A 24,545-nucleotide genomic window follows, 5' to 3' on the forward strand; every position below is an offset into this window, starting at 1 on the left:
TACCACGACAACCACCACGAACATTGCAATTTTTTGAGAGGTAAATTAAGAATAATAGAATAAGTATAATACATTTAACATGAATGAATTTTTGAAGTCATGTATTTAATTAATTAAATTATTAGTAATGTATTAATATATAAACAATGCAAAATATTTTTCATATTTTAATATAATTATATATGTTTAATAATTTTGTGTAGATGCGTACTCATCTTTTTATATCACATTATTTCTACAGCCGACAAGGAGCCCACCTATATCTCTATTGTCGTGTGCCAAGACAAGATAGTCGTCCTAGACTTCAATACGTGTAATGTCCGGATTCATCGTCTCCATGATGGAAAAGTCCTGGCATCGTCAGACAGACGAGAATCAGACCCACGTGACATGTGTCTGATGGACGACATGACAATTTGTGTCCTTCATGGCGACGGTATGATAACAATTATATCCACTGCTTATACAGACATGTCACGTGATATTAAAACGATAAGGACTTTACGTGTAAATGGATTATTGAATGAATACCATGGCGTTGTCAGACTGAATAATAGTCTTGTTGTCAGTGGTTTTAGACAGGACACAATGTACTGGTGCTTCATGTCACTTGATGACGGATATGTTGAAACAATTCACCAGATATGTAAAGGGGACGGGTGGAGTAGAGTGACAACAAAAGACAACATGATGTATATCGCGTGTGATGCTGGTGATAAATCCCCAGATAATAATGGTGTGTATGGATTCGACATTTTGAATCCCAGTCAAAGTAAATATACATACAAACATCAACGTCTACACAACCCAACATCAATCGTTATAAATGAAGACGGGAATATTTTCGTATGTAACCATGGATTCCGTGATTACTGTATTCATCAACTTACAGCTTCATGTCAACTTGTCGCCATTTTCACACATGGAATTCCATCGGATCTCTATGCAACATTCTGGGACAATGGATGTCTGTATACCACACGCTGGAGGAGTAGAGACATTACTGTATTCCAACCCGGGTATCAAGGTAATTCATGTTTCTTATATTTTATTGACATAAAATCCTTTAATGACGTCATAAATAAAATTACAAACTTCATTTATTGACAATTCTCACAAATTTCATTTCAAATTTAAAAAACAAAATATCAACATTACAGCTGAGTCATGTTGATATGAAGTTAGGAATAAGAAAGACAGTATTTCGTTGTTATACAATTTACATTATGTTCACTTTAATATTATTAAGTGATCTACATTTATGTGTAATATTTATTTATAATATATTAATTTATATATAAATAAAAGTAACATACTTTGCATATACATAATTTATCAACGACATAAAAGGACGACGACATTTTATACCGTGTTTAACCACCAGGTGACGCTTTTATTCTTAGCGCGTGTCATTCAATCTAGTGAAATATAGATTACAAAGATGGCCGTTGGATGTATTCACCGTATTTCTTGACACATATTTATGTGTACCCATGTATTAATGTTCCCCTTGCTTTAACAATGAATTTCTATTTACATTTTTTGTAATTGGAAATTTATATCACAAGATAAGCGTCAGTAAAAAAACAAGAACAGAAACAGTTTTTTCCTCGATCGGGTCATTATCGGTTAAATACACTGACTTTAAAACCAAAGGGAAGGTGTTGTCATGAACCAGTGAGAGGTCGATATCGATTCCCATCTTCACCGTCTTCAGGAAAAATTTCAAATATTTGCAACACATAGTTTTAATATTTCTAACCAAATTTCTTAGAAAAAAGATACAAGTGCACTAAAGGTACAGAATTCGTTATGTTATTTAAAAAGAAGGAATTATTTTTATTTATCTAAGACGAGGAACAACATTTCATTTGTCTGGCAAAACAATGACTCTCCCACGTAAGTATTAGGCCGTGTTATTAAGGAAAATGACATATATTTGAAATACACAGATGATAACAGTACTAGAACACTGGCAGGTCATTCATTTGAAATTGATGAATGAAATGAGGAAGTTCTGTGCATTTGTTTCCAAGAATAGGACATTTTTCTGTTGTTCTTTTTTATAATTATTTTAATATGTGTTTTGATGTATAGGGAAATCATCAATAATTTTTAAAAATGTTCATCTTGTTACATTTTAAGGAAATTTTTTTCTAATTTTAAAAGAAAAATGCAAGATTTGTTTCTGAAGTAACTTAGCTTAAAGATGCAAACCATTATTGTTTAATTTTCAAAAAGAACAATAATACATTTTATCAAGCTAGATATGAGCAGTCCCCCCTTCCCCCGAATTACCAAATAATTTTGCATTCGGGTGGTAAAAAAAATTATGAAAAGAAGGAAAGGAAGAAAAAATTGTATAGTTACCCCACCTACTGTTTATAGATTTTATTGACAAGCTGTTGAATACATTTAAGAAAATAAAACAAACCTAGTTATATGAAATAAATTAAGTCTGATTTTTATTTTATTAAGTTGATTTTTGTGAATTAATTGGATTGAGCCCAGTTATCTCAAAGTCTTCTTGAGTAAGACACAATATATTTCAACAGACACACACATACACATACACACATATGTACAAATGTTTACTGCCCTTAAATACTAATTTATGTTTATTTATCTTTTTATATTTATACATTTTTTTTTCATTAGAAATTTATGTCACAACATAACAGTCAAAAAAAGAAAAACAATCCGAATTTAAAACCAAACGGAGGACTTTTGTAAAAATCAGAAAGATGCTCCTTTTCGGGTTTCCGTTTGCAAGAAAAATTTCCAATATTTTGAATGCTTAGTTTTTGATATTTTTAACAATTTTTGTTAGAAAAATTGAACAAAATGAAAAAGGTGTACTTGTGTAAGCCAGTACTAATATAATAAAATTACCATGGTTAAGAAAAGAAAAATATATTTCTCTTAGAAGGCGAACAATATCTCACTTGTCTCGCAAAACATGGACTCGCCTGCGTAAATATTAGCCCTTCCTTATGGCAAATTACGTATATTTGGAATGCACAAAATGTAACAGTGCTAGAACCTACTCCTTACAGGCAGGTTATAAATGTGACATTGATGAATGAAATGAGGAAGTAAATATTAGTAAGGAAAATCCCGTGCAGTGCTATGATGCCAGTCAGGTTATAAATTAGAAAATATTCAATGAAATGAGCAAATTTTTCATATTTGTTTCTAAGACTATGACTTTTTCTCTGCCCCCACACCCGCCTCCTCGTTTTAATTTAATTAAATCTTTAGTTGGATATATAAGGAAGTCATCCATAATTTTAAAAAATTTCATCTTGTTATATTTTTGTATTAAATAATCTGTTTCTGTGTGCATCGGAAATTGTGAAATAATAGTTGATACTGTACACATGCCACATTGCATAAGGACATTTTAAGGTTCTGATTTACCCCCCCCCCCCCATAAAAATCGAATATTTGTTTCTGATGCAATTTAGCTTTATGATGCAAAAACCATTGATTGTTTAATTTTTAAAAGGGACACACTTTTTGTCAAGCTATATGAAATTATTTTGTGTTACCCCCCTGGAGAATTATCATATAACTTTTACAGTGGGAAGGCAAATAAAAAATGTTTGAAAATGTGGGGAATAAATTAATCAGTACAACAAACCTAAATGATATATTGTAAAATCAAGTCTGATTTTCATTAAGCTGTTTTTTATGAATTAATTGGGATTGAGACCTAATTAGAAAATTGAAATTAATGCACAAAATTAGTAATTTTTGTGCAGTTTTTAAATAAAGATTTTCTTTCTTTTTTTGAAATTAAATCTGAAACGGGGTATAAGGGGTAATAGGGAAGTCATATTGTTTTTGTAAAAACTTTATTAACCTAGTGTAATTTGTGTACTATCCCCTCCCCCAAACCAGAGAAGCATCGTATAATTTTCCAGTATGGTGGCGAAAAAAAAGCTGCAAGGGAATAGGAAGAAATAAAAGAATATCCACCAGTCACTTTCTATACATTGTACTTACTGACTTGAGAGTGAAAACATGAGGAATAATTTAATGAAAATAAAACAAACATACTTAAATGAAATGTAAGGTTAAATCTGACTGCTGTTAAGTTTGTTTTTATTACAATTAGTCGGATCTGAGCCCAGTTGTTTTAAATCTTGTTGAGCAAGACATTCTAGCTATTTCAAGATACCACCACCCACCCCAATCCCCACAGTCATTCTGAGTTGCTTTCAGTACTTAGCAGGTTGAACAAGAAAGAACAGTTTTATCTGGAATTTCTTAAAATGCTTTTGGCGAGTAGAGCCCCTGCTGTCTTATGAAAATTCATTTGTTCCAATAATTATTTTACTGTAAACTTTGGTTTGTACATATTGTAATAAATATCTCGTTCAGATTCAATGTTTTGCTGTATTGCTAATTAGCTGGGACAAATATTCTTTTGCTGTAGGAAGTCATAAAGCTTCAAAAGCCCTATTGAGCGATGAAAGAAAACATCCTGTCATTGAGAAGACAGCCATAAAGATAGGACAGCGAGATGTAAGTGCTTCATACATGCATTTCATATAGTTTACCACACTGTGTACTGGTAGCTCACTTCCAGTATGACTGTATCACAATACATTACTTCTGAAGTGTGATATGCTTTGATGGTACACCTTTAATAATATTTAGTTATGTTTACTTTTAAATCAGGGTCTATTCTACAGTAGAACTGAAAAGTTAGGTGCAGAGATAATTTCCCTTAACATTTAAAAGTCAGGGAACATTTGCTAAAAATAACACAGGTTGTTAATAAAGACATAAAGTTGGAGCTGGAAAATAATGACATTGTTTGAATTTCATTTGGTCAATGTGTTGGCATGAATTTTTCCTAACAGTCTACTGGTATATTTGAAGACCAGAAGATTTATTGGGATGTCCCATTTTCCATCATCGGACTATATTCATAAACTTCATAGAGAATTGCTGTGAAAATTTGCTTACACGTTCATGCCAAGATATAGTTGATCTTAGTGATGGGAATTGGTCCGAACTTCACAATCAATCACCGGTTCCGCTAAAAAACTGATAATCGATTATAATAGTTTATATGTAGCAAATTTTAATTTTTGTTTATTATACAGTTATATCTTTAATTAAAAGTTCCAGATGTTAATAAATGTACAGGAGTAATATCGTTCAATGACATGTATACTTGAACCTGATGATAATATTACATTTGTTTTTCTAGTTTGTGTTATTTTTGTTCTACGCCAATTTTAAACGAATGCAACTTTGTATGGCTGATTAGTCATATGCAACTAAAATATTGTAGCAATACCCCAAAATCATTTCATTCAAATGTTATGTGTATAAATTTAGAGTATAGAAGGACATGTTTTTATTGTTTGTCATTGTTAACAATACTACAAAGGATTCTACATTTAAGCTGAACTAAAACCATCAGAATGTGTTTAAATTTATTAATCTGGCTGGGAGTTTTACTAGTCGTTGTGCTTCGATTACAAATGTCTAAATTGATTATCTTATTAATTTGCACAAGCAACTGATGATCGATTATAACTGATAATAGCAACAACACTAGTTGATCTTAAATAAAAACATTGCCACATGGATATACAATGTTGCCACCACAATTGCCATCTTGAAATTCGGAATGGATGATCATATCAGATGGGACTTTCACTAAAACAATTGCAATGTCAATTTGGTTGGAGATGAAATTGGCATCAAATAAACAAGTAGCCATGTTGGCGGCCTCCATCTAAATATTTTTGGTAAACAGAAATATATATCAACTGTCATAGCTTTTTCTGATCTTTCCCGCTACATCAAATATTCTTTTCAACATATGTTTGGCTATGGGTCAGAATGCATTGCGTATCAAAAACATGAAATTCACATAAACCACGTTGGGGTACTGCTTACCAATAAGCCTGGTAAAAATAAATGGCTTTGCATTCTTCATAGTGGTAAAAATCAATTGGAAGATAATTCGTCTTCTCAAACATTGCAAATAAAGTTCGTGTTGACAAACGTTGGCCTAGTACTCTCTAGTTTTCATTGTTGTTCAGGTGATTATTGCGGCATAGGCCTATAAATCTATGAAATCGGACCTCCAATTTTCAAGCTATCTTTCCAAACGTGTTGTACAAACTATATAAAAATATTAAATAAAAGACATGTTTGTGAAAACAATAAGATGATACATTATTTTCAATATTTATTCCTAGAACTACCACAAATCTGCTGCTGTCACAGCAAGGTAGAAAAGCTAGATTCATCACACGGAGAGAATATTTCAAAACATAATCATGTGATACTAACTGGAAAAGATATTCAGCATTGTCATCATGGTAGAATCTTGACAATCTTCTCATTACTACTTCCAAGTGAAAAGTGACATATACATGTGGTTTTATACCAGAAAACTCAATGTTATCTATACTTGGTCCTAAATAAATTGGTGATGATCTGACCCTGAATATGTTGGCCATCTTGAAAATCTTGTCATCGCTATCTCTTGCGACGAGTACTTTGTCCAGAATAAAACGTGTCCTTTTCTGTCACACAGTATGGCCCCAATGAAGCAATTGTTAAAATATTGTTCTTGCTACTTATCGTAAACATAAAGTTATATTCATATAATGTTTTCAAAAGAAGACTTATTATCATATTTAGTTAGTGCAATAGGAAAACTAGGTCAAGATGACATCCAATATGGCCAACATGGCTGACATTTTAAATATGTTGTCACTTAAATGTATTTCAATTTTTAAGTTTTTGAATATTTGTTTAATGTTTTGTATGTCTCATATGAATGGATATTCGATACAAGCATGACAATATGTTTGTAAAGTTTGTTTCAATTATTTAAAGTTTGAAGCTGTTGAGTAGCATCAGTTAACAAACAATGTAATGTTATGGTTTTATTCCATTTATGTTTTTTATTGGTCATATAAAATGAAGTGTTCTATGTTTTACTTGATTTTGAGAAATAAATGAAGTATATTAATTTTGAGACTTCCTGAAGCGTGCTGCTGAGGTGCTGATTTTTGTTAGAAATGCTAATAAGACTGTAGTTATTACAAAACATCCTTTTTTAGCTATATGTTTCTATTTTAAATTGCTACAGGATTATTACCATTTCTCAAATATAATGATTGTAACAGCTAAATGTCTTTTGAATTTTAAGAGCAGTGAAGACTTGAAAATGGTGTCACAGACAAAACTAGCTTACGCCAAAATTCCTAACCATGAATATGTATTCTACTCAAGTTTTGATAATTTCTGATTTAGAAATTACAACAAAACTATAATGAATAATCAAATTTTGAAAGCAATTGTCCACGCGTTTAGTGGTCATAAAAGTCTAGAGATAGAAAATTTGATTCGAGTAGATGAGTACATACTCACATACTGTATGTGTGTATATAACTTTGTGATATTGTTGTACCATAAACTTCCAGTGACCATTCAATGACTCACTATGTTCTCTATGGCATATTAACTCTCATTTGAGTAAAGGCGCAGTTAAACTTAGACATTTTCTCTAAGAAGTCTCAGATTCTCTGATGAAGTGTGGAACCCTTACAATAAGAATGGGACTAGGGATGAAATGCAGACTCAAATTCAAGTTTCGTCTGGTTTATTGACATTCACAAACTTATGTGGCATTCAAATTTCAAGACTAAAAGAACAGGTGAATCACTTCCAAGTAATAACTCATCGATTTTGTACCACAGTGGTTGTGTGCATTTAGACAAACATAAGTAATTTAAGTAACATGTTTTATGATTGAAGTTGATAATAACATTTATCAATGTCAAAGTTTAATGTTCAGATGTTATATTAAAAGTATTCTTTAATGATAGAGCTTTTAGAATATTGGCAAACCTTTCATTAAATTCATATAGGTTAATTTCAAACAGAGCCTTGAGAAACACTATATGGCTGTAACAAAAATAATTAACATCATATGTACAAAGCCTTGAGAAAAACTCGACAGCTTTACAATATAACAAATAATTTAGAAAAGAGCCTTAAGAAACACTCATTTGTTCCATATTGAAACCTGCACGTATTGTTATTATTATTATTATTATATTTCCTATTTATATTGAATTGTATTATACATCATTATTTGAACAAGATTTGCAAGAAACACTTGACTTGACATCACATAATCGTAAAACTACTGACTGAATACTATTTAACTGGCAAACATATATTTAAGCTGAAGTTGCTGATTTAAAACTTCACAATGAATACAATATATATAAAGGTTTCAAATCTATCCAAAATTTTCTATAAAAGAAACATTGATTTCTTTGCAACTTTATTCATGTACATATTGTAAAGTAGCTATGAATTTTGATTCGTGCAAAATAATAAATGAAATAGTTACCTTTTCTTCGCGTCTTACCTTATATAGTATTCGTAGTAAAATAATAGTACGAGATTTTCCCACGCTCTTTCTAGACATACGTAGGTCTTAACGTGACCCTAGGAAACCCGAACAGGTCCTAGTAGACGCTGACAAGTCTTTTATACCTCTCGGGGAATTCTGCAGAATTCTGCGCTGGGTAGGGAACATTCTGCCGTTTGCTGGGTAGCAACCCCAGGTGAACATTTTGCTACCGCGCTTGCAGGAGCAACTGTAATCTGCTACCGATAGCAACAAAACTACACATAAATTAAAAAATAGTAATTGAAAACTTATATACCCCAGAGTGTTAGATAAGTGTGCCTACAACAAATGTATTCCTCAATGGTCTAAATTTGCCGTACGAATGATTATTTTAGCTTTAAAATGAGTGATGTCGTAAGCAGCCTCTTACTATTATGCGAGATAACGACGGGAGTATTCCAAATGTGCAAATATTAGAAAGGAGGCTAATACCCAGGAAAGTTATATACGCATTCATGGCAGAATAACATTGTGATTTTTTATCAGTTTGTATGGGAATATGAAATATACCAATCGTCATTTGGTGTTGAATAACCGTGGGTATTTATGAATATTGTCCATCAATGTTGGCAACACCCACCCACCTTGCTGCGATGTCGTAACTCCGTCTCTGAAGTAGAGACACCAGTATTAGTACTACCACTCATGCTGCTTTACCACAGAAAGATGTGCAACCAATGAAATATATTTGTAACTGTTTTAAACAAATATTATAAGCTCGATTTCCTGCCCATTACAATATATCACCCCATCTTTGGTTAATATATATATGGTCTTATCATATTTAATCACCACATACATGAATTGACTTCCTTCATGATATATTACTTGAAATCCATTGTAATTTGGCCATTATCATGTGACTGTTATATTGCATATCCATTTGCGGACACATTTTATTGGACATGGCATTCATAAATCCTTGGTTGTTATTTCTGGACGCTTTTTAAATGCTGTAATGAGCACAGATATCTGAAAACATTATAATCATTACTCGGCCTAATTGCTGTAGAAATATACCTTTCATAAAATGTGATCAACAAATTGAAGACAGACATGGCATGGTTGAAACAAACAGTATGGAAAGAAATACTGCAAAATATTTCTGTACATACTTTTTAAAGTGTGACTTGATTTTTGCCTGCCAATAATATTTACTTGTTGATGCGTAAAAACATGCATTCGTTTTGCTTTATTAAAAAATAAGTGCATGCTTTTTGTCGAATATATCATTGTTTGTATATGTAATAAGCGGATCACACAATGTATACTATAGATAGGGTTTTGTTTGCAACCGATACATGTTTTAACCATTTTATTCATCAAAAATAAAAACCATACTAATCATGCATTTTATAACATGCTTGCTGTTTGTTTTCTTATGCACCATTTGGCTTTTAATCACCCTCTGTTTCATGCTAACCTGCTTTGTAAAATAACTGCATGGTGTTTCAGATGAGCCATTAGCCAGGAACCCAAGTACAGGACCTGGGGGATCGGATTAGAGGAAGACATGATTGGTTTGGTTTGTGGGTTTTAACACTATTTTTCACTAATGATAGCATATACTTGCTGGCCAGTATATTTGGTGGAGGAATACCATGGAACGCTAACAACAAGCTTTTTCACACCCTAAATTAAATGACTGAGCCAAAACCAATTTATGCAGAGGTGAAATGTGTGAGTGATCTGTAAAGGTGAGAGCATTATACCTGACTCAGCTACCCATGGCCCCAGGAGAGAGGTAAAGTGTGGTACAAATGATATGGCTAAACTGGGTCCCACGTGGCTGAGTGGCCTAAAGCGTCCACCGTTATCTCTGTCTGCGTTTGCTCGAGTCTTGGGCTTAATCCCCAATATGGGAACATGAGAAAGCTCGCCAGTCGCTTCTCGTGGGCTGATGATTCTTTCCAGGGTTTTCGATCGTTCTTCCTCCACCATTTACTCTGGCTGCCATGTATAGCCTATATTGTGCTGAAAAGTGGCGTTAACCCCTATAACAATAACAACATGGCTATACAGCGAATGATATAAAGAATATGAGAACCAGTTATCTTAATATCACTGTGTCTCTTTTGTTTATCGTGTTCCTGCATGGTGAAATGCTTATACTGATATCCAATCAATATTAATTAGCTAAGTCTATGTCACACTTTTACAGCAGGTATACATGGAGGTAACATATATTCCAAGGAACACAGGAACCAGAGTTATATATGTGTGTCGCAGACTTGTGTTCACTTGCAATGTAATTGGTGTAACTGAGTAATTAATTAAAATTGCACTGTGTTTGCAAATCACCAATAATGTGATGCCCTTTGGTAGAATGTGTATAAAGTGACTGTCAGCATTGTGGATGTATGTAGTTATTTGTAATTGTAGTGCAATCAAGTGAATGCATGTGTGCATACGTATCATAAAATTAGTTGAATAACCAAACTCTGATTTTAGGTTCATCAGTTTTACTGCAAAAAGAATTTAATCAAACTCAGCAATAACATATGTAAATATGTAATTAAACAGTATGCTTAAGAATTAAAAATAATTTAAACTATCATCTTATTTGATTATACTGCCACAGTGGTGAAAATCATAGTAAAATAGACAAAATAAAACTTTGCTTCTTAACTCAAGTCTCAATTACACCAGTAGAAACAAATATAATGAAAATTTCATATCACTAAACTTTCAAATGGGCAGGTAATCTTTGCTATATGCAAATTAAAGCTACTTCTCGTGATGCCTTGGCTGAATCTTGTAGCCCATCTCTTAACACACATACGGCCCACCTATTGCTCTGCTAAAGCCAGCGATGACAATGCCCACCTTGTCCATCATTTTATTTGAATAAGATAGTACTGTTGTCCCTGAGCTGGATCTGGAACAGGATTGACTCTTCTAATGCAATGCCAGCAGTTTTATTCAGACTTGTTCACTGACCGACTTGCATAAGCCGTGACAATTTCTTAGCCATTATAAATCTGGACAGGACTGCTCTTCCAGCATCACATGCGTCTGTGTCAAGGACAAAAGTTCCTTCATCTTCTGGAACAGACATGACTTCCAAGCCTGGTAAAACCCCTTTCAAGCAACTGAAAGATACTTGGCACTTTTTTGTCCATTCCAATTGGCTGTCATTCTTGGTGAAGTCAAACAATGACTTGGCTATCTTTGAAAAAGCTCAAATAAAGTGTCTGTAGTAAGTAAAGGTATCCAAGAACGGATGGAGTTTCAGTCACATTGTCTAGATCCTTCCATTGGAGCATTTTTGAAACATTAGGTCTCAGTTTCAAATTGGACATCTGTATATGTTGCAATATGCCTTTGTGTCTTTGCATGTGTTTCCAGAAAGTAGTTCCATACACTATGATATCATCTAAATAGACGATACAGCAAAACTACTGCATTCCTTTAAATGCAATCTCTACCACTCATTGAAAGCTGCAGGACTGTTAGTCAAACCCAGTGACATAACTTAAGTTCAAAAATAAACCATGCTTAGTTACAAACGTAGTCTTAGAGATATATTTGTCCCTAATCTGGCATTTAAAAGTATCCTTATGTAAGATATAACGTACCAAAAAATCTTGCACCTCTAACTGCATCAAGGCATTCAGTTACTCTTGGCACAGAAAAAGCATCCAGGTGGAACTTGTGTTTGAGCCATGTGCTTTCAGTTCCACATCAAAGAATCAGGTGCTAATTTTAGTAATGAGTGTTCCAAACTCAGGACTGTTAAAGGACCAAAATTCCATCAATACAAATGTATCTACTTTTTTTTCAATCACAACTCGGATAAGCTCTCCAAAGATTCTTTTTCCTAAAACATAACTTATATTATTAACTAATCCTAGCTAGCCAAACCCATATATACTCTTTTGTATATCCACCCATTTCCAGGCTGTTTCCCATTTTTCCATACAATTTCCGTTAGAGCAGCCTGGAACTGCTAACATGGGAGATGCATACCTTATCAGTGAGAATGATGACAGGAAATTATTCACGACACCTACTTTTATGGTAGACGTGGTGTTACGAGTCTATCCTCTTAAAATACGGAACAAAAAAGAGTTATGACAAAAATCTTTGTAAAATTTATCAAAAAATTTATTTTCCTACAATACAAAGTGAAACATGAACACAATAGAATTACAGTATTGCGAATTAAATCCAAAAATAATCCAAGAATTAAGGACACAAGTCCTAGTAATACAATGTCCTGAATAGAATTCAGTTCAAGTCCCGAAGAGATAAAAATGAAGGCGACGTCGTGTCTGTTATAGCCTGCAAGGTACTGATGTGTCAGTAGTCTATTGCTGAATCAGAGAATATCATTCATTTTTGAATTCAGTATAAATTCAAACGAATGTCTTTATTCCAGAATGTTGCCAGAGCATTTTAGTATTTCCAGAGAAAATAGTCACTTGAATTCAGCAATTTTGAAGAAAATAAAATTCAGCCCAAACTGGTCACAACATAATACAACTTAAAGTGCTAGATGTTAATGAGGAGCTTGTAAAAGCATAGTTATATTTGACCTCAGATCACAAATTAGTATTTTCTAATATCATCCATTACTCAATGGAAAAAACTTTCTTGCATGATCCAATGAGCCTTGTTAACTTAACAATACAATGACCTATTAAAATCACTTGGGGATCCCCACAATCCTGACCCTGGTCAACATGTTTATGCCTCTTATTTACTTCAATAATAATTCAGTCAATGAGCTCGTACACATAGAGAATAATGAAGCTATTATTAGTTGTCTAAAGTAATAAAAAATAAAGAAAATAGTCAGGTCAAACAGAAATGAACTCAATTTTGGATAAGGTCAAGTCCATCAAACAATGTTACATTACAAAAACATGTAATGGAATAAAACAAAAATTAAAACTAACAGACAGCAATTGAATATACATAACAGTAACATTAATATTCGCAAGACTGGAAACCATCACAAAGTGGATATTGTTTTCATAAAGCAGTGTTGGTTCAATAAAAACATCACATTCACCTTTCTGGTCATCGGTATTATGGCGATCAATAAACATATACAATCTTTTCACTCAAACTAGGCATGATGTGATCAGCCTAACAAACACGTTTGATTTGATTGTTAACAATATGTAGACACTTTATCTCTTTGCCATCAAGGAACATTTTATTCTCATTCAAAATGTCTGCTTGCTTCTGATTCGATCCTTTCGGTGCATCAGTGCCAAGGAAAACTTCATCTTCGTTTTCAGCAACTATTACTACTTCATCCATTTTGACAGTGTGTAGTTCTAAGTTGAATTTATACTTCTCATAATCCGGAAGAGGTTCTCCTGCTGAATGTACAATACATCCTTTGCTCCTCAATTCTGGTCTTTCAGACTCTGCTCTTTTCTTTTATACATGTTCAGCTAGAACAGTTTTCTCAGCACCAATATCTACTACAAATATAATTGTGACTCCGTCTACAAACCCTCAACATGTATGCCCTTTGACTTTGGTATACCTCTACTAACAGGTATATTGACAGCTATATTAATGTATGTTCATTGGACAATATCTGAATTTGATAACAAGTCATGCCATTTTCCTTTAAAACCCGGACTATCTTTTGGCCAATGGAGTCATTTATCATTAATTTAAACACTTTGCTGTGCTGAATGCTCTTAATTAGGAGCTGTGTTTGATGGTTTTAACTGTTCTGGGCTTTATATCATACCTGTTCTGGTTTTTGGACATTCACGTTTGAAATGAGAAGGATCAACACAAATAGAACAGAACATATTGCATGGCTCTGCCTTTCACCTTGTGACCCAACTGGGTAACGTTGTTTACTTTGTGACCATTATCAAACCTGCTGTATGTTAGTTTTTACGAGTGTGCACGAGAACTGTGTGTTAAATTAGCGGTTTGTTTATTTATCTCTTCTTGTATAACCTCATACAGCTTACCAAAAACAACGGAATTTATTTTTGAACTTTCTTCTCTGTGTTGCTTTTGTCAACTCTTGCAGATTCTTGCTTTTCCCTGCTGCACTTGAAACTCCTTCCTTTGTAGACTGATTTTCATCCCCAGTCTCTTAATTACCACCTTCTTCTATGTCTTAACACCTGAATTCTTTGATTGCTCATGTTTCACTCTTCTTGTATCTATTCTTACATGTTTCTTGGAAGTTTACTATTTGAAAGTGTGGGAGGTTGTGGGTTCGATCATCGGCCGAGTCATACCAAACACTTAAAAAATTGGTACTGACATCTACCTCGTTTGGCGCTCAGCATTAAGAGGTTATTCTTAGGACTGGTCAGCTTGGTGTCAGGATAATTTGAATGGACGATGATGCCCCAGTGCTAGACATCACTATAAACTGTCACAATGCAGATATCATAACTATATGACTGACAAATTGATAAAGCTACGTTAAAAATCCAAATCACACACACACACACCTTAATTGAAGGCATCATTGACAAGTGTTTACAATAAAAGATGTCATATGATATTTAGTTGGTTATAAATAAAACTGTTGCCAATTTTAAATCCAGTATGGTTGTCAGGTGATATTATCCTGGTTTCCTTTAAATTACTTTTGGTCAGGAAAGCAGCAGTCCTTTGAATGACACTTGTTTTGCATCTGAATGGCAATTTGAAACAAAACTCCAGTGTTACTTCCAGTATAGATTGTTTTAGTATGTATTTGTAATATAAACTCTCCGATCTTGAAAAGTATTCATGATTTTTAGACTTTTCAGAACTTCAAGCTACACAACTGACTCTACCAATAGGTATCTACTCGTTCATTTTGTCATGAACATATTAAAATAAGTATTGGTCTGGAATTTACAAGTTCAGTCATAAAGACAGAAATATAATTACATGTTAATACAAAATTGTATGAGCCTTTGCTCTTATAATAAGTAACATAAAATAGTGAAAATAACAAGCTTTGTAAAATTTAACAAATAATTTATATCCAATGAATACAAAGAGAAAAATTAGAAAAATAAACTTAAGATATTGCAGATCAAATCCAAAAATAATCCAAGATCTAAAAAGACAGGTCCTAGAAACAAATATCCTCAATGAAACGGAATTCATTTCCCGATGAGATCAAACTTGTAAGGCGATGATGTATGTTATAGTCAGCAGAGTGCTGATATGTCAACAGTCTCTTGCTGAATCACATACATATTATTCCAGGTTTGAATCCAGTATAAATTCCAGTGAATGCATTTATCCAAGAATTTGTTCCGATCAATTTTGTTTTTCTGAAGTTCAAGCTTTCTTAACTCTAATTCCTTATTGTATCTTTATTTTAATTATGTTACGTTTATGTTAGTGTATGATATATACTTAATGATCGAAACCAAATCAATTCTATCCAAAGCATTCCTTTCCACCAAATTTTGAACCAAAATATTTTTTCTTGCTTCGTTAAAGAAGTTTTTGTCTCAGAAAGATTATATTTTCTGTCAAGTTGAAGCAATTCATCCTTTTTCAAACAGTCTAACTGCTGCTGGGTGTGATCTGAAATAAAGATCTCCACTTTTGATGATATTGTAAAAACCTTGATGATTTCACTAAAGATGTATAAAATGTGAACAATTACCTGTGATTTAAAAAATTCTTAAAACTAGGGGAATTTAAATTTTAAAAACAAAGTTTTTTGAAATATTTTAGTAAAATTTGTATCCTACGGACGAGAACCCAATTTTATGTTTCGAGTCTATCATCTTAAAATAAGTGACACAAAAGAGTGAAAACAACAGACTTTGTAAAATGTAACAAATAATTTATTTTCCTAGAATACAAAGTGAAAAATGAGAAGAAAGAACTTATGATATTGCAAATTAAATTAAAAAAATAACCAAGAATTAAAAGCACAAGTACTAGTAATACAAGTCCTGCATGAAACTGAGTTCAAGTCCCAGTGAGATCAAAATTGAAAGATGATGGTGTATCATATAGTCAGCAAAGTAATGTTCATCAGTTTCTTGTTGAATCACATAAATATTACTCCAGGTTTGAAGTTATCGTAACATCCAGTGATTATCTTTATCCCAGAGTTTTATTATGACGCTTTTATATTTGTAGCAAAAAATAATCACTTGAATTGAATAATTTAAAGAAAATAATATTCATCCCACACTTGTCACAACATAACACAACTTACAGTGTTTATTATTATTATTATTATTTTTATTATTATTATTATTATTATTATTATTATTATTATTATTATTGTCTGCTGCCAGAAGAAACAAATCATTGACAGTTCCTTTTATACTCAGTAAAAATGTAAAAGACATAAAGACATGTTGTAAGTATGTTAGTTTCTAACCCCAATGACTATACAGTTTGCCAATGTTACAAGTGTGTAAAGTTCTAACCACAATGTCTAAATACCTCATACAAGCGAATTTGGACGCCTCTACTCCGTTTGCATGAAAGTGCCCCTTGACGCCTGCTGTAAACATCATCCATTTTAAGCAGGTTTTCGTTGCGCCACTTTCGGGGAAAAGCCCCTATTAAATGCTACATTTATTTCTGCAAATGACAATTATATCAGATCACGTGGTCACTGTGTATGCTCTGGTCGAAATCTGCTATTTAAAGTAACTGGGTCGTAATCTTCACTATCCAAAATGGAGTTCTGTACTTACAAAGTTATTGCGATTAGAATCACAAATATGAGAGCTTAAATAACTTAGGTAAAGGCTCTGATATTGATTTAGGCAGCAATTAGTTTTTTTATAAATTATCAAATTCAGATGTCTTAGTGATGCAGACGCGGACAAAAAAAAACTTGTAAATTTTGATTATATAAATGGCAGTTACGGTTGTTCACGCGGCTTCGCTGACTTGAGGGTGAACAAGTTCTCTCAAGATGTTAAAGCACATGCAAAATTCTTCCCTGTAAAATAATTACACAGCTATAACAATCAAACTTTACTCTTCAATTTTTCCACACATGATAGATGTGTACCAACAATATAAGATGATTAAAATTACTGTTAAACGTAAATATACTCTTAACTGTTAACAAGCAGATCTATGAGTATGGAGTCGACTAGAAAACAGGTTTTCTATTTATAGCTCACTGCACTGGGTAACTGTCCTATGTGAGGTAAAGGGTTAGCATGACACCTAAACCGAAAAATGCTACAAACCATCCATGACAAAGCTGATCTACTTTCTAACCATTTCTCTGCCATGAGCAATAATACCAACCACATTCGGAACTTCCAAGAACACAGACTGAAAGCTGAAACCAAACTTCTTAACCTCTTTAAAGACCTAGGATTCACGAACTCATATTCAAATTCCGGAATCACCCAATACAAATGGAAAATTGTACTAATGTCTGAAAAAGAAACCTAACCTGGGAAAGATTAAGTTGGAAATATCATGTACAAAAATCTTCCAAACAACATTGCAACAACCATTATAAAACTGCTCAACCAAATTTGGCAAAGTGGAAAACTACCACTCACCTGGAAACAGACTATTGTCATCCCATCCATAAACGAGGTAAAGACCCTAATAATATTAACTCGCACTATCTCCGTCACTAATAACATATGTAAAATGATGGAAACAATCCTAGCCAACAGATTAAAACACCACCTAGAAAGTAACAAACTCCTATCGAAACCAATGTGGCTTCCATGACAAGTGCTCCACCATATATCAACTTTTAAGACTAGAAGCGGATATCAAACTAGCTTTCAAATCCAAAAGAAAATCAGACAGGCAACTTACAGGAGTCTTCCTGGACCTTGAAAAAGCGTTTGATCTTGTCTGGACCAAATGATTGATTGAAAAACTCAACCACATAGGAATTACTGGACATATGTTTAACTGGATCGATAACTTCCTAACAAGTTGCAGAATAATCACTAGAGTAGAAAACACCACCTCAAAAGAATACCCCCTTGAAAATGGTACCCCCCATGGGAGTGTATTCAGTCATTCATTATTCAACATCATGATTAACTACCTCGACCTCATCCTAGCGACAAAACGGGTTAACATTTCCCAATTCGCTGATGACTGCGGCATCCGGAGGGCGGGAAATCCCGCTAGCAATCAAGTAGTCAAATAAATCCAGAAAAACCTAGATAACATAGGGAGATGGGCAGATAAATTGGGTTTTAAGATCTCACATGAAAAAATGGTAGAAATAATCTTCTCCTCTAAATGCAATAACCAGATAATTTATTCCAGCATCTATATTCAAAACCAGTTAATCAATTATGCTAAGGTAGTAAAATTCCTAGGTATGTTCTTCGATAATCATCTAACTTGGAAACACCTGATTGAACAACTAATTCGAAATTGCAATAAAGATATTAATCTCTTAAAAAATCATAAAGGGACCACCTGGGGATCAAATCAAGAAACACGATTACCCATATATAGATCACTTATAAGTTCGAAGCTAGATTATGGATGCTAAGTTTACAACTCAGCGAAACAAACGTTACTGAACAAACTGGATAACATCCATGGTAAAGCATTATTTGCTTTCACTGGCACTCTACCATCATCATCACTGGACGAACTTCAAGTGTTCACCGGTGAACTGCCACTTAAAATAAGAAGACGGGAAATGCTCCACCGATACCTCAATCAATTAACAGATCACCTCTACTCGCCTGCTACAAAAGCAGTTATCATCAGCGACTAACTTAGTGTAGTATAATCTATCAAACCTGTCAGCACCAAATCAAGAGAGCAGTTCCTGGCCAGAGGTTTATGTATGCTTAAGACGTATCCACAGCAGATCAGATAGCTGAATTCATGTGGATACTCTTCTATATAGGAATCCCTGGTAATGAGCTAGCTGAAAAATTCGCAAACAAAATATTAGAAAACCCTATCCCTGCCCCACTCAGATATAGCATAACAGAAGCCCAAAGCATAACAATACACTATATTAACCACAAATGGCAAGAGTATTAGAACTGATAATATCAGTTGCTATCACTGCAAAACCATTGAAGACCTGCCACGTATATCCAATAGCTGCTCAAAATAGCAGGTAGCTAGAATGGAATTTCAAAAAGCCCCCCCCCCCTCAAAAATTGAATCCCTTACCACATATCCAGATTTCCTTAAAAATAACAACCCCAACATAAATCTGACCTACCAAAACATATTTTAATTCCTAGACACATCCAAGCTAAAAGGAAAAATATAAAACACCCTAAAACCATAAAATAAACAACCCGACCTCTCTTTCTAAATATTTCGACTAGCTGATGGGCACCTTTGACATGACATGAGGGACTTGAATACTCAGCAAGGGTGTCCCTCTGGCTCAAAACTAACAACCTGTTAAACATACATAACCCATCCAAACACTCTGAAAGCAGATTAATATACATAGACAGACGGTCACTATTGATACATCCCTAGGGACCTGAACAGCAACGGTTCGTGTCTTCTTAAATCCGAAATATATCCTTAAAAATCAACATAAAAAATATCTAAAAAAAATTATAACAAAATTCTTCTTCTCTGCTTTCTACCTAGCCCTAACGTGAACGACAGCCAAGGTAATATTGCGACCGACTTCTGTAATACAATTCATACTAACACTAAAGCAGCACACATTGTTCTATCCAATGCAACCTAGCCCATCTTTAGAACAATTTCGGACACAATAACCAAAACTCAAACTTCGTGCAAGTACATCCATTTAGACCAGTACCCTGGAATGAACGGACTCCTACCTGCAGATGGTCGCCTGCCTTCCGGGTCACATCCTCCCTTGCCTCAGTCGGACACGAATAAGCGTGCAATGCCCGCATGAAAGCTAGGTGACCCAATGTGACGTAATCTTTGCGACCAATCGCAACGGGCGTTACCTACTGCTTCTGTCGACACTTAGTACAGTCCATAACGAACTGCAATCAACTCTTTGTTAAAATGTGTGTGTGTTGGGCCCATTCCCACTCATGAAAACCCTTCATTTAGATCGTTAGGGACATATAGTCATACGACCTGACAGCTCAGTTAACAGTGCTCCTTGAGCACATAAACATATGAGGGATGTGGCACTAATTCCTTTACCCAGGAATATAAAGCATCTCACTGTGCGGGAATAAACCCGTCGACAAGTCATTTTGGGTGCATGCGACGTAAATCCAAGTAATCAATCAATCAAGAAGCCTGGACAGCCATCTTAAATATATTGCAATATCTTATTTGAAAGTAACATTGACATGAGTTTACATCGAAATATTTCTTATAATATGTAGTTGGTTTTAAATAAAACAAAATAAAGTGTTACTTCAGGTATAATTTGTGTTTGGAGGTCCTTTTTATTGTAGCCTTTTTGATCTGGAAAATAGTCAGGATTTTTAGACTTTCCAGAACTTAAAGCTAGTAAAAGGATTTGAATGACTACAGATTAGCAACTTATCATATTTAGTTTCTCATGATGATACGAACAGAAGTAATCTCTTTGGAATTTACAAGTTATGTCATAAAACACAGAAATACAAATTTCACACATATAATAATAATAATAATAATAATAATAATAATAATAATAATAATAATAATAATAATAACTGTATTCAGAGAAGGCAGCTCAGTTAGTTGCAGAACAAATCTAATTTGAGGTCTGTTAGTTGATATGTATAATAACTTATCAGGTATTTATCCAGTTTGAACAGTTTCATACAATGAATTGGCCCATTTCTAAACAGTTAATAATCTGAGACAATTTAATACCTAAAAAGAGATAATATTTAAAGTCCCAATCTCTAAACTCGAAATTCACAGGAAAAGTGCATCTTCTTTTGTGACGAGAAATAAGTTGGTTCTAAAATTTAATTATGCAATTTCGTAGATGAGGTTTCCATTTCAGATTTATGGCTAGGTAGCCCCATTATGTGAGGATACCACGCATCCCCATCTCATCACATAGAGCTTTATGAGATGCCCCTTCATGTTTTCTAAAATTACAGGCTTTTATGTTTGTTTATACCTGTATGTTTTTGATGATTGGCTATTTTATATATAAAATGAAAATAATTAGGAAACAAAATAATGGAGCTTTTATTTGGAGATTTATGTTTTCTCCATTATCATCTTTTGTTATTTGGCTAATCCAAAATAGGTCTCTAGGTCCATATTATATTCAATTCACGCGTGATTGTGTTTTGCTGGGTTCCCTGAGTTTACTTGATTTTAAATCATGAATTGTTCTGGAGCCCGAAGGTACAAATTTTGTTGCTTGGTCCCTATGATGTGGTGTTGCAATTGTTGTATGTATTTTACTACTCTGTTCTTTTGCCGGATGGATTCGTGTTATGTATATTTAATTCAATTGTTTGTTAGTTTTAAATGTTTTATTTCATGACGTGCTATTGTAATCTAACATTTTTTGCTGGACTTGATCTTGTTCAAACCCGAGTTAATTTCTGCCTGACCTGATAGACTCTTTTCCTTTTTTTTTTGTTTTATTTAATTTTGTAATCAACTAAGAACAGCTTCATTATGTGTATGAGCATATTAACATGATTATTATTCAGGTAAACAAGGTGTAAATATGCTGATTTTGGTCATGGTTTTGGAGATTCCGAAGTGAATTTTATAGGCTGTTATATTGTAAATAAACAATGCTCATTAGATCATTCAAGAAGGTTATTTTCCATCTGATAATGATTGTTTATAGAAAATGCTAATTGTGGCCTGATTTCAAGCAGAGAAGTGTTATATTGTGACTGTTCGGATTTTACACATTTGCTTTAACATCTGGTACTTTAAGCTGTATAATGTTGTGAACACTTTGGGCTGAGTTTTTTTTTCTTCAACTTATTGAATTCAAATGATTATTTGTCGAGATGAATACAAATGACTCTTTGTATGGACATGAATGAAAACATTGTTAACAAGTTATATATTTCATCCCTGATGTCATGAAATGGATTTGATTGAAAAACACTGTTATGCATTGTGACTGATAATATGGTCAAGTTAATACTTGTATATCTGTTTAGCTCAACGTCTTAAGAAACACTGAAAGTTCATCTTGTGCTTAATGCATTGGAAACAAAAATGGTTGTACTGAGAAAAATCTATACTTGGTGATATAAAGATGGATAAAGATTGCTGAGTTTATGGGTTGGAGTTTAAAATAGTCACATGAAATTGTGGACCTTTAATTTGGTAATGGGACCAAAAGTGTTTCGGTGGAGACTTGACTGAAACACAGTAGTAGTAAAAATTATTGTGGTAATAAAACTTAAATGCATTAAACACACCTCGAGTTACATTTCTTACTTTTGCTTGACTTGAGGTACTCACATTGCACTCCTGATACACTTATTTCCATTGCTTTTCTATTGTTTTATTTATACATTTTATTTGGTTGGTATTTAGGGTATTTGGTTTTTTTATTTAGATGTAACATCCATGTAAATGCACCTACCTCATAGTTAGGTGGATAACACTTCCCTTTATCCAGTCACACGAATTACCTTATATATTTCCTTCTTGTGGCTTTGCTTTCCTATATATATATATATATATATATATATATATATATATATATATATATATATATATATATATATATATATATATATTCTGATTGCTACAGATGTTCATATCAATTTTATTTGCTGTAGGTGGTTTGTCTTTTATTGTCCAAATGTCTTGGCAAAAGAAACTGTATATGTCTTCCATTTAACATTGGATTATAAAACAGATATTCATCTGAAAGTTACCTCCCCTGTCTACCATGCATCAATTGTTTTATATAGCTCAGACTTTTCCATACTAGATTCAGATCATTCTTTAAGTCTTTAGACTCTACCTTATATAGATTTTTGTTACAACTTAATGTTGTTTGTATGTATTGTCATATATATATATATATATATATATATATATATATATATATAGAGAGAGAGAGAGAGAGAGAGAGAGAGAGAGAGAGAGAGAGAGAGAGAGAGGGCCCCGAGTGTCCGAGTGGTCTAAAGCGCTCCCCATTACGGATCACTGCCATCTCACCTCAGACTGCATAGGTTCGAGTCTCGCATTCGGCCAGTGTGGGTATGTGAGAAAGCTTGCCACAATTTCAGTGTGTATTTTATGATTGTCTGTTAATGATACTGCTAGTTGTGGCATCTGAAGAGGTTAATATTGAAAATTTCAGGGTATATTTTATAATTGTCTGATAGTGCTACTGCTATTTGTGGCATCTGCGGGGCTTAATATTATAGATTTAAGGGTAAATTTAAAGACTTCATTTAAATCGGATGCATATTTTATTTGCTCTTCTAAGAAAATAATGTGCACCACAAAACTTTATAGCAGATTGTCAAGCAAACACTTTACCAACAAAGTTGCTAATTTACAGAAAGGATATTATATTTTAACCCTGTCAAACGTTCTGAGAGATCACCTAAAGTTCTCATCAACAATAAAATAGATTCAAAAGTGTATTTAAAAAAGGGTTTTTTAATTAACCCGCGTCTGTGGAATGACTGAAAAATTATAATTAAAAACATTAAGTAAACTTAGCTTTCAATTCTTATCAAATTTTCAGTATGTGTATCATCAAGTCTATGTTTTAATGCAACATATCTAATGTAGTTCACCGTTTTAAGTATTATTAGCAATTTCTTAAATTTTGGATATAAATCTCCCTGAACACATGGGTACAGATTTATCCTATTCCTTTGTTCAGTTTGTTTTAAAAATATTGGACTAGACATGGTGTACATTGGAGACATACACAGCTTTTACTGACACGTCCTGTTGTTTTAACCATAAAGGATAGTGATCACTCCGTCTGCTTGCTTGCTTTTGAGAGCTTCAATTTGATTTGAACGCCAATATGTTGACAGTGTTATGGATCAACAGGCGATAGTCCGATCTGAAATTAATGACTAGTAAAAATGACCGGAACATACTAGAATTGTTATTTAATTGATACTACTACACCTACAATTATACAAATTACAACATGTTATAATGATATCTCTGGTAGAATGATATGATATTTGTACCGGTACATGATGAATTAAAGAAGCATCAAAACAAAAGTGTACATATATATGATATG

At 33.3% G+C, this 24,545-nt stretch overlaps 1 protein-coding gene across 1 annotated transcript in view; it reads left to right on the top strand.

The window, feature by feature from the left end:
* The window catches only part of LOC149789701 (uncharacterized), a 45,170-nt gene that overhangs the window by 14,662 nt on the left and 5,963 nt on the right, over window positions 1-24,545 (top strand). The window contains exons 2-3 of the mRNA XM_089973097.1: window positions 242-1,027; window positions 4,442-4,530. Of these exons, the coding sequence (XP_089829223.1) occupies window positions 242-1,027; window positions 4,442-4,530 (875 nt within the window). The remainder of the gene's footprint in view (window positions 1-241; window positions 1,028-4,441; window positions 4,531-24,545) is intronic.

The sequence above is a fragment of the Sinohyriopsis cumingii genome, chromosome 10, assembly GCF_028554795.1.
Source record: "Sinohyriopsis cumingii isolate HCF-2022 chromosome 10, ASM2855479v2, whole genome shotgun sequence".
In the NCBI taxonomy this organism is placed as follows: domain Eukaryota; kingdom Metazoa; phylum Mollusca; class Bivalvia; order Unionida; family Unionidae; genus Sinohyriopsis; species Sinohyriopsis cumingii.